This window comes from Capsicum annuum, chromosome 2 (assembly GCF_002878395.1).
Source record: "Capsicum annuum cultivar UCD-10X-F1 chromosome 2, UCD10Xv1.1, whole genome shotgun sequence".
Lineage (NCBI taxonomy): Eukaryota > Viridiplantae > Streptophyta > Magnoliopsida > Solanales > Solanaceae > Capsicum > Capsicum annuum.
In genome coordinates, this window is record NC_061112.1 from 141,871,311 (window position 1) to 141,883,523 (window position 12,213).

At 32.3% G+C, this 12,213-nt stretch overlaps 2 protein-coding genes across 2 annotated transcripts; both read left to right on the forward strand.

The window, feature by feature from the left end:
- Positions 1 to 3,414: 3,414 nt before the first annotated feature.
- Positions 3,415 to 7,209, forward strand: LOC107860069 (delta(7)-sterol-C5(6)-desaturase). The gene is made up of 3 exons (XM_016705284.2): positions 3,415 to 4,174; positions 5,053 to 5,358; positions 6,692 to 7,209. Exons 1-3 carry the CDS (start codon positions 3,958 to 3,960, stop codon positions 6,982 to 6,984), a joined length of 816 nt encoding a protein of 271 aa, XP_016560770.1. The 5' UTR covers positions 3,415 to 3,957; the 3' UTR covers positions 6,985 to 7,209.
- Positions 7,210 to 7,450: 241 nt separating this feature from the next.
- On the forward strand, positions 7,451 to 9,489 carry LOC107860070 (leucine-rich repeat receptor-like serine/threonine-protein kinase SKM1). Its single transcript, XM_016705285.2, has one exon. The coding sequence runs from the start codon at positions 7,946 to 7,948 to the stop codon at positions 9,374 to 9,376; it is 1,431 nt and encodes a 476-aa protein (XP_016560771.1). The 5' UTR covers positions 7,451 to 7,945; the 3' UTR covers positions 9,377 to 9,489.
- The last annotated feature ends 2,724 nt before the right edge of the window (positions 9,490 to 12,213 follow it).

A 12,213-nucleotide genomic window follows, 5' to 3' on the forward strand; every position in this document is an offset into this window, starting at 1 on the left:
ATTTTTTCACCATTACTTTTCATCGATTTTCCTTTTCAAACTTTATTATTCCTACTTTCATACAAATAATTTTTCGACGACCTTGAAGTGAAAAATAATGAACAATATCGAATTTGAATTTTTCAACGATCTTGAAGTCGAAAATAATAAACAACATCAAATTTGAAAATTTTCGACAACCTTGAAGTGGGAAACAATGACCATATAATTATTAAATTTCTGATGATCTTAAATCCGGAAACAATGAACAATATCAGTTTCAAAATTTTCAACGATCTTGAAGTCGGAAACAATGAACAATACGGAATTTAAAATTTTCGATGACCTTAAAGTCAGAAACAATAGAGAATTTTAAAATTGTCAACGATCTTGAAGTCGGAAATAATGGATAATACCCATTTTAAAATTTATGACGATCTTGAAGTCGGTAATAATAGACAATATCAATTTTGAAAATTTTGATGATCTTGAAATCAGAAATAATAAACAACATCGAATTTAAATTTTTTGACAATCTTGAAGTGGGAAACAGTGAACAATATCAATTTTTAAATTTCCGACGATCTTAAATTCAGAAACAACAAAGAATACCAATTTCAAAATTTTCGACGACCTTGAAGTCGGAAATAATGAACAATATCGAATTTAAAATTTTCAATAACCTTAAAGTCAGAAACAATAGAGAATTTTAAAATTTTCAACGACCTTAAAGTCGGAAACAATGGACAATATCCATTTTAAAATTTAAGACGACTTTGAAGTCGTAAATAATGGATAATATCGATTTTAAAGTTTCCGACAATCTTAAAGTTGGAAACAATGAACAATACCCATTTTGAAATTTTTGACGAATTTGAAGTCGAAATCAAATGGTTTTGTGCTTGAAGATAGGAAAATGATAAATTAATTTTGGATGTCATTGATAAGTTTTTGGATATCATTGTTTGTAAGAAAGAAGATGATGATGATGATGATGATGATGATGATGATGATGAAGAAGAAGAAAGGAAATGAATAAAGAAAAAAAAATAAAAATGAATAAAGTAATATTAAAAATAATTTTTTAATAAAAATACTATTCTCACTCTTTTTAAAGAAAGTGAAATACACTCTCTTATCATATCAGTGTTTAGAGATTAATAATTTCACTTTAAAATAGTTCAGAGGGATCATAGGACTCTCATAAAAAATAAATGTGGAGTTAAATTTTTTATTAAAGATTGAGAGGATAATAGACCATTTTATCTATTTAATTTAGTAACAAAAATTACAAGAGGACAAAAAAGAAAAATCAGAAAGAAAAAGGACATGGACCCATTTTTTCCCCGGTTATATTGGTACTTGGTAGGGCTACCTAACGCTACTAGTGGACCATTGTGGCAGCATTGTCAATTAAACTATTTATAAGAAGGCCGATTTTATTTAAAGTCATTTATTTTATTAAAACCAAACAACTTGCGCGAGGATAATAATAATAATATATTTTATATAATTTTATAAATGAAAGCGGAGATTGATATGTACATAATTTTACTTATATCTTGAAAAGGTAAAAAAATTATATATTTTCGATAGACTTTCAACTCAAATAGAATATTCATTTAAAATTTAATTTTCACGAACATTTTGTTTTAAATCAACATTATAATTACCGTGTGAAGTGTGAAATTCAAAATAATAACAACACCAATATATTCATTACAATCTCACAAGTGAGGTTCAGAGAGAGTGACATGTATACATTATTATTCCTATTTCTATCTGTGAAAGTAAAGAAACTATTTCTAATAAACAACAATATCTCAAAACAAAATTCAATCTCATAATATATAATTATTAAACTACATTAATCTCTTGATACTATTTTTGTAGAATGAATGTGCATTATTCACTTAACCACACGTCTCTTACATCTCTATCAAATAATTTTTTGTTGTAAGTGAAAAATAGGAATAGAGGGGGAAAAAAAACACAGTGAGATCAATCATGGAGATACTATTAATGAGACAAAAAGAGACAGCAGAATAGACCAAACTCGTAATGAAGAGAGCCAAAGGCCACATACATTAAGCAAAATTTAATTTTGAAATTTTATAATATGGCGAAATCTGATTTTATTTTAAATATTATATTTGAAGTTTTCACTTTTTTCACTCCTTTTTTTCTTAGAAAAAATTCAAAAACAATTTCATTATATTCATGTTCAAGCATAATTTTAACTCCAATTTCAATTCCCAACTCAAAAAAATTGTGATTTTCATGGCAAAATGCCTACTACTTTTTGTGATATCATTTGTTAGTTAGTCATACATCAAACAATTTCAAGGTAAAATCAAATTTAGTTGGGATGGATGAGTGATCAATAATTCTTAATACTATCAGATACATAAATCGAAATAAGATTGTGAGATTTTTTTTGGATAGATTAAAATAATGTAATTCATTAACTGTTAATATAGATCCGAAAAATTGTTTTGAAACAAAATACTTAAATATATCTCCCGCATGAAATATTTGATTTAAAAATCTTAAATAAAAAATAAATAAAATTAAAAGAAATGAGACGAGATATCAAAACTGTTGAATAAATTTTCGATAGGACACAACATGTACATCTTAGCTCAAAAATAACTTATTTTTTTTCTAGTCCAACTAAATTAACCTCAAAGTAATTTGATAGTATTACATTTTAGATCTCTTTAGAATTTAGATCCATCTTCCAACCTTATTTCTCTTTTACTTTTCTCGATTACCTATAAAATGCCTCCCTCAATTCATGTCTTAATTACTATTTTAAGACATGATCAGTTTTAAAATTGTTTTTATTATAATCTCGATCAAAACGACCATTTTTGGGACACAGGGAAATACTGTAGTATATTTATCATAAAGATCTCCCAAATCATAAATACTCTATTTAATAATTCACAAACATATTTTATATTAGAATCTTTTGTCAGTATTAAAGCTCATCATTATACGACACCGCATATGGGCCAGTCCAAGAAGGAATCTATTCTTTTGCTGAGTCACATTTTAATTTGAGATACCATTTGATCACGAAAATAATAATTTTTTCAAGTTGAAGTTGCTATTATATTTGACATAAATATAAATTTAACTTATTTTTAATTTTTTTTTGAAACAAATTACTTATTTTTACTTTTTTTTTCAAAAATAATTCTTATGGATAAATACTATTTTTTTTTATTAAAGTAAAATAATTTTTTGAAAAAAAAATAAATCATAATCAAACGGTTAAAAAAATACTTCATCCATCTCATTTTATATGACACACCTTTTTCTTTTTAATCAATTTTAAAAGGAATATCGCTTTATCTTTAAAATCTTCTTTCATCCTTGATAAAATGATTCGCCATCATATAAATATTGAAGAAAATTTTAAAATATGCTATATAAAATAAAATAAAACGGAGGAGATGACTACTGACATCATAATATTTATTATAATATTTTTATTAGTGGGTGATTATTATTGTAGAATAAATAATTAATACTCTCTCAGTCTCAAATTATGTGTTGTCATTTCTTTTTGGTCCGTCTCCAAAAAAATATCATCTTTTCTTATTTGAATAGTTTTTAAAGACACAATTATAATTTTATACTTAGTGGTTCTCACTTGATTTTAAATATTATTACTCCTTTATTTTATTTTTTAAGAATGATAATTTTGTAACTTTAACAAAACTAATATTTATTTTTTAAATATTGTGTCTGATTAAATAACGACACATAATTTGAGACGAAGGAAGTGTTAAAGTTAAAATTGAAAAAGGATTGTCGAACGAGAAGTAGTGTGCGCACCAGTATATTTTCATCGCCCGTATCTTATACAAAACACTTTGTTTTCTCTTCATCTCTCACTCTCCTCTTCATCTCTTCAGGCGGATCATCGCCGTCGGAATCTGGTAGAGTCCGACCCGACCCGAGTTGGATATGGAGGATTACTTGAAGCTGTTCGTGGAGGAGACATCGTTTTACAATCGACTGGTATTGGGTACACTCTTGCCGGAATCATGGTGGGCTCCACTTCCTCATATGCTTCAAGGATGGCTCCGTAACTACATTGGCGGCGTTCTTCTTTATTTCATCTCCGGTTTCCTCTGGTGCTTCTATATCTATCACTTGAAGCGCAATGTCTATATTCCTAAAGGTGTCATTTTTAAAAATTTTTGTTTTTGAATTTGGTGCGCATAGCGAGAGATTTATTCCACCGAACTGTCTCTTTTTTTTTTTGTAATAGATGGAAATTTATATGTTAATGGAATCAAGTTGACTATTTTACTAAAGCTTTTGAAGGTTGGTTTCTAAATATTCATTCTTTAGATGGAAAGAGTAAGAAAGGACACGCATGCATTCACAGGGTATTGTGTATAGATATGTAGATCAATTATTTATAACCTTGAAAAACAATTAGAACTTTTTTGGTTATCAACTTTTTCGTGTAGGATGATTCTTAAAAAGGAGAAAAGAAAAAGAAGTAGAAGAGAACTTCCTAATTATGGAAAACAAAGATTTGCAAAAAGAAAATCCTTTAAGGTGAAGCTTTTGCTTTGATGACTGTGGATCTGAACTAAATCTCATGGACAGCTATTTATAATTTTTTTTTTTTTTTTTATAACTGTGGTGTCCGGGCCAGCTTGTACGCACCTAGACAAATTCCACGTGATACCTGCCACTTCCCACTAAAGTCAACTTTGTCCACCAAGGCTAGGACAGATGCGAAGAAATCACTAGTGTTTTGTCTCAACTGCGATTTGAATCTGAGATCTCATGATGCTCAATCCAGTTGATCGACAACTAGGCTACACCACTGGGTATATTTGTCATACTTCTTCATCAAAGGAGTTTACATAGTTTAATTAATGGTCCTCTTAGTTCAATTATGGGTGTCAATATCTCATTGAATGTAATGAATCCAGTTTTTAATGCTTCGATAAAGATAACAGTAATTCATGCTTTATATTTCTCCTGTGAATGTTCGTTTGGTCAAAAGGAGAAATTATGGGCTCATGAATATTTTGATTGCAGATGCCATACCATCAAACAAAGCAATGCTCTTGCAAATATCGGTTGCGATGAAAGCTATGCCATGGTACTGTGCCCTTCCAACACTTTCTGAATACATGATTGAAAATGGATGGACCAAATGTTTTGCAAGAATAAGTGATGTTGGATGGCCTTCCTACGTCCTCAATGCGGCTATTTATCTTGTAATTGTGGAGTTCGGAATCTACTGGATGCACAAGTTGTTGCATGACATAAAACCTCTGTACAAATATCTGCACGCCACGCATCACATTTACAACAAGCAAAACACACTTTCCCCTTTTGCTGGTAAGCTCTCAATTCCAGTCATACCATATTGGTGCTTATTTCTGATAACTTCTTCTAGCTGGCAGAGCAGTTAGGTTTCTCTGTGATACTCTATTGATAGTTTGTTGAACTACTGCACATTTCTGGTATGCTGACTAAAATGTTGATAAGCTAGTCATGAGGATAACAAATTACTGTACAAATTTTAACATCCTGTCTTGAGTCGTGCATCCTTTTCTTTTTTAGTCAGGGGTGTTAAGTATTTTGGTAGACTCATTTTACCAGGACTACTATGAGTCCCTAATGAATAATAGTTGAATTGGAATTAAGACTATGGGAATTACTCAACTCACTGGAATTTCTTCTCATACCTTTTAATTCTCTGTGTGCGAAGTCCAGTTTAATTGAGAAGAGTGGAGTAGAGAGTTTCGTTAGTTTTGCTTTTTCTTATTTTCTTCTTTCATCCTAGTTCCAAGCAAATTTCCCAAAATGTGGACACCTGGAAAAATGGCTAAAGAAGTATTTCCCATATTTCCACCACAAAGAGAAAAAGAATATAGGTTACATCTAATGAGATTGGCCCTTCAAATCACACCCACAGCATGCATTCCTGTTCAGCTCAACTATTAAATTGCGTCTCTCTGCAGAACAACCCCTAACCACACAAACAGCAGAACCCCTCTCCCTATCTTCTCTTCCCTACTATTTATCCAAAAACAGAAAAAAAATAAAACATCCTTATCCTGTCTTATCTGCACACACACCAACTCATCTTCACTCTCTTTCATTTTATGAATACATAGTTCCATCTACATCCACTTTGTTTTTTTCACAAGTGAAAAGGGCTCGTATTCTTTTTATTCTGCTAGGTAATAAAAGATAGAAATAGTTCCTAAAATAGATATCTAAAAGTCAGCGTAGCTTTTTCGGAAAAACTCTCTTTATTTTCTCAAACCAGTTTTCCACAAGCATCCTTACAAAATCTACAAGTTCTCAGATTTCTTCACAAAATGAAAATATAACTTTTTTTTGCTTTCTGGCCTAGATTTTCCTTCTTCCTGTCTTAATGAGTTTCAGAATCTCAATACACAGTCCTAGAAGCCTCAGCTCTTTGCAATGTATATCCATTCTAGGAAATTGGTTGCTGAATCATCACAATGTTGCAAGCTAGCTAATTCATGGTGTCCAGTTAATTTATGATTCGTTATGCTTCACTTATGTGTTGTAATTTTCTGATACTCTTTCAAGCTAATTTGACCTCCAAAAGTCAAAACTTCTCCTATGGTTTCATCCGGCCATAATCATTGATTCTTTTCTAAGAGCTTCATAATGATCAGCATGTTCTGCTACTCAGGATTGGCATTCCACCCATTGGATGGAATACTGCAGGCAGTGCCACACGTTTTAGCTCTATTCCTGGTGCCAATGCATTTCACTACACACATAGCGCTCATATTCCTGGAAGCCTTATGGACGGCTAATATTCATGACTGCATACATGGGAAGGTGTGGCCTGTAATGGGTGCCGGCTATCATACCATTCACCACACGACATACCGCCATAATTATGGTCATTACACAATATGGATGGATTGGATGTTTGGAACTCTTCGTGATCCCGCTGAAGAGGATGCCAAGAAAATGTAATGTGCATGATTTGCACCCAAGGATGTTCCCCGTTGTTACGTCACCTGTGGGATGTAAGAATTTGTCTCATGTGTTTCCATCGTTGGTGGATGTAAATTTTGATGTTAGTAGTTCAAGTTGAAAGACTGAAAACAGTTCTGTAAGACTGATTATGTTTTCTTACGTCTCTTCTTCCCTTATATTTAATAAACAATAAAAATCGTGGGGAAGAAATTTCAGTTCTAACTTTATGTCAGCTCTTGATGGTGTTCATATGTTGGGTGTGTTAGATTACTCATTGTGATTTCTACAGGCACTTTGGGAGCATATGAAAGCACAAGAGAATATTATTTAGTTATAAATAGTACTAATGATTACACAAGATACACCGCTGCTGTGATAATTTGTCTTAACATCTGTTTTGGTTGTCAAATTACTGACCCATCTGTCATTCAAAGTGATGCATAATCAACGATACCAGAGAGGATTGAATGTTAGTTAGCATTGTTATGACCACGTGATTGTTGAATCACAAGATTATAGAAATACTAGAAGCTTTAGTGATCAGGCAAGCTAGGAAGTCATGATGTTTATAATTGGTGAACATAGAAAAAATGCTTCTCAAGGCAAGACGAGCGAGTTAAAACTTTGATAATAATAATAATAATAAAAAACTTCACTCATGATGTTATGCTGTTTATCATCTCTTTTTATGGACATAACATTAGTTTTATCGAACAAACACATGAGAAGCAAAAACATATCCTTTGAGTAACAATACTTGTATTTCCACCATAAGAACCCAAGTTTGAACGTTGAAGAAGTCAAAATCTCGCACACATTTGAAGCTGTAACAGAAGTAATGTCAAAGTTTCCATCTTCACAAGATATTATAAAGTATTTGGGACCATTATCCAACTTGCACTCTATAAAATCATTCCAACTTTGAGCAAAACACAAACTCACAACTACAAAATCCACAATGCTCTCTTTTTCTCAATTTCCTGTTCCTCTCTTGTTTATCCTACTCTCCCTGCATTGCCTCACATGCCTAGCAGCAAACTGCCACGTGGACGATGAGAGCGGGTTGTTGGGTTTCAAGTCGGGTATCACATCTGATCCGTCGGGTATTCTAGCAAACTGGAAAGCAGGTACTGATTGTTGTAAATGGTCGGGTGTATCTTGTGGGGATAACAATCGGGTCACAAGTCTATCACTTAATGGACAACCCGAAAAAAAACAAATCTTATCGGGTACCATATCCTCATCTCTCTCCAAACTAAAAAAGCTAGGCAGTATTTATCTTACGAATCTTAACAACTTAACAGGTACACCGAATTTTCTCCTTGCTTTAACTGAAATTCAAATAGTTTACATAGAAAACAACAAGTTATCGGGTCATGTACCCGCTAGCATTGGTAACTTGACCCAACTTTTTGCACTGAGTTTCTTGGGTAACCGGTTAACTGGCCCCATACCGAGTTCTATCGGCCAGTTAACTCAGTTGAATCAGCTCAAACTCGGTGGCAACTTGCTCACTGGTGCAATTCCCACGTCATTAAGCAACCTCAAGAACTTAACTTACCTGAGTTTAGAGAAAAATCAATTGACTGGGCCAATACCAAACTTTTTCAACTCTCTCTCTGATCTCAGAATCCTGACACTTTCTTATAACAAATTTACTGGGAATATTCCAGTTAGTATTACATCTCTAGCTCCACAATTACGTTTCTTAGAGGTAGGACACAATTATTTAACTGGAAAAATTCCAGATTTTCTTGGACAATTCCGTGCTCTAGACACATTGGATCTTTCTTGGAACAGGTTCTCGGGAACTGTGCCAAAAACTTTTGCAAATCTGACAAAAATATTCAATCTTGATCTATCACACAATCTCCTTGTCGATCCATTTCCAACGTTGTTTGTAAAAGGCATAGAGTCACTGGATCTATCGTACAATAATTTCCACTTAGGTACAATACCAAATTGGGTGACTGCGTCTCCAATTATATACTCATTGAAGCTAGCAAAATGTGGGATCAAGATTAAACTGGATAACTGGAAGCCAAAGACAACATATTTTTACGATTACATTGATCTTTCAGACAATGAGATTAGCGGAAGTCCAATTGGGTTGTTGAACAAGACTGATTACTTGGTTGGATTTTACGCTTCTGGGAATAAATTGAAGTTCGATTTGGAGAAATTAAGGATTGTTCAGGCACTGAAGGATTTGGATTTGTCTAGGAATATGGTTTATGGGAAAGTTCCAAAGGCAATTTCTGGACTAAATAAGTTGAATTTGAGTAGTAATCATTTGTGTGGTCAACTTCCAGCAACAAAGTTTGGGGCAAACTCCTTTGCTGGAAATGATTGTCTTTGTGGTCCACCATTGCCACCCTGCAAAGCTTAGTGCAAAATTTGTGTTTGTTTTAATAATTGTAATGTAATGTAATGCTAGCAATAATTTGGTGTTGTACTACAACTTTGTTTTTGTTTAATGCTAGATGACCCTTGCATGCTCAATATTATTGTTTGTTCAGTTCGCTGATACACTGCCAAAGAATGTCGTAAGTAGTTGATGTAACAGATCACGTCGCTTCGTAGATTCTCCAATCCGAACTCCAAGCTTAACTTGAAGAAACTACTCAACTTTTTTCCATTGTATTCATCTCAGGGTTAGTCTACCGGTAGTGAACCTATTAGAATTTAATAACGTACAAGAAATTGACCAACTATAACTAATGACACCAAGTGGGCTTGTTCAAGCATTCTGCATCCTTTCTTGTACGGCCCGAAAGAAGAGCTACTTGTTAAGAAAAGTAAAATCTAAATGTGGCATATATCTGATTATATTTTCTTATGTTTCATCTTCCCTTATATTTAATAAACAATAAAAAATTTTCAGTTCTAACTTTATGTCAGCTCTTGATAGTCTTCATATGTTTGCTGTGATAGATTACTCATTGGTTGTCAAATTACTGATCCATCTTTGTCGTTCAATTGATGCATAATCAATTATACCAGAAGACAGGATTGAATGTTAATTAGCATTGTTATGACCACGTAATTGTAGAAATATACGAGGTTACCTAACGAATGCTAAATATTTTGCAGGTATATAAAATGTTATGTCGGGAAATGTCCAATTTGTAAATGACTTAAAACTAAACTACGTACTAAATATGCCAACTTTCGGTTTCTGGTTTGTGATTCTGCTCGAGTAATTTCCCTTCTTTGTTTATTACACGCACCACGATACTAAACTTTAAATCATATTGATTCAGGCATCTGGGGGTCTATGATTCAGGGCAATGGCAAGATTGACGAGGATGTCATGCATCGTATTGGGGTAGGGTGGTTGAAATGGAGGCTCGCTTCGGGAGTTTCATGTGATAAGAAGGTGCCCCCGAAGCTGAAAGGTAAGTTATACAAAGTGATAGTCCGGCCTGCTATTTTATATGGAGCGGAATATTAGCCAGTTAAGAACTCCTACATCCAAAAGTTGAAGGTGGCGGAGATGAGAATGTTGCGATGGATATGCGGACATACCAGGAAAGATAGGGTGAGGAATGAGATTATTCAGGAAAAGGTGGGAGTTGCTTTGGTGGAGGACAAGATGTGAGAAGTGAGGTTATGTTGGTTCGGGCGCGTGATGAGGAGGGGCTCTGATGCTCCAATGCGGAGGTGTGAGACACTAGCTATGGATGATTTTAGGCGGGGTAGAGGTAGATCAAAGAAATATTAAAGGGAGGTAATTAGGCATGATATGGAACAGTTATACCTTACAGAGGTGTGGAGGACGCGGATTAGGGTAGAGGGTTAGGGGATGGGAGTGCGTCGGTAACAGTAAGGGAGCATTTTTCTATGCCCGTAGTTTCTTATTTGTGGTGATGTGTGATGTCTATGATTTCGGTTAGATAGTTATTACTATTATCTTGTGGTTGTAGTATTATCTTGTTTCTACCAGTGTTAGTTTATTTTGCATATTGTACTAGTTTATATGCACTTATCTTTTGTGTTTGTTATACTGTTATTGGTTCTAACTCGGGGGTCTATCGAAAATAGCCTCTCTATTCACTTAAGGTATGATCTGCGTATACTCTACCCTCCCCAGACCCCACTATGCAGGAATACGTTGGGTATGCTATTATTGTTGTTTAAATCATATTGATATAGATAGTATTATTAAGGTCAAAAGTTAATTTCAAAAACGGTTCAACTATTGAAAGTGGTACACAAATATCCTCATTCCACCTTTAGGATAAAAAATACCCTTTTATCCATCTATTTGGCTCAAAAATATTCTTAATATATTAAAAATGACTCAAAAATGCCCTTCTTCCTCTATTGGTTGAAAAATCCTCACCATCCACCTATTTGGATCAAAAATGCCCTTTAACATTAAATTTAAGTCCAAAAATGTCTCCTCCTTTATATTATATTATCTTTTTGGGTTTCACGTAGGAGTAATTTTTTTTATAATTACAATTTTTTAATTATGATATTATATATTTTTTGGTGGAATAGATATGCATTAATAAGTATATTATTTTTTTGGTTTCACATAGTGGTGGGCTTTTTTTAGTTACAATTTATTTTATTATTATATTATTTTGGGGTCTTTTTAATTACAAGTTTTTATTATTATATTATTTCTGAGTTTTTTTAATTATAATTTTTTATTATTATATAGTTTTGTGGGTTTTACGTCAAGGGTGATTTTTTTTTAATTATTATTTTTTTAGTTTTAGGTTGGTACCAAGTTATCAAGTAATTTATGATACATCATAATAGCTATATTTATGGTATTTTTTATTTTTTTCAAGGAATATATTTTTTCTATTTTAGGATTCTTAATTTTCCTATATGTTTTGGGTTTCATAGTTATATATTTTAGGACTCTTAATTCCATTCTATATATTTATTTAATAAAATAAAAATTAAAGGAAAAAGATTAAATGATTTTATCTATTGTATAGTGTTCTAAGGGAGAATATTTTTTTAAAAAAAAGTTATTATTTTTTTTACTATTTTTCTTTGTATTATTACTATTTTTATGGTTTCATGTTGGAGAAGGATAGAAGTGTAAAATATTATGCATTCTTACCTAAATTAAATAAAGACTTAAATTAGTTTCAAATTTTTTTTATATATATAAAAAGTTCAAAACCTAAAAAGAATTAAAAGTCTTCAAATTTTTACCTAAAATATGTTTTCTAATATTTGAGCATACATAGATAATCATTA

Bases quoted from the DNA above. Each gene is read 5' to 3' on its own strand.
- LOC107860069 (XM_016705284.2), top strand. From the start codon at position 3,958: ATGGAGGATTACTTGAAGCTGTTCGTGGAGGAGACATCGTTTTACAAT. The intron at 4,175-5,052 runs GTGTCATTTTTA...TTTTGATTGCAG, and splicing joins CAATGTCTATATTCCTAAAG to ATGCCATACCATCAAACAAA. The intron at 5,359-6,691 runs GTAAGCTCTCAA...TCTGCTACTCAG, and splicing joins CACACTTTCCCCTTTTGCTG to GATTGGCATTCCACCCATTG.
- LOC107860070 (XM_016705285.2), top strand. From the start codon at position 7,946: ATGCTCTCTTTTTCTCAATTTCCTGTTCCTCTCTTGTTTATCCTACTC.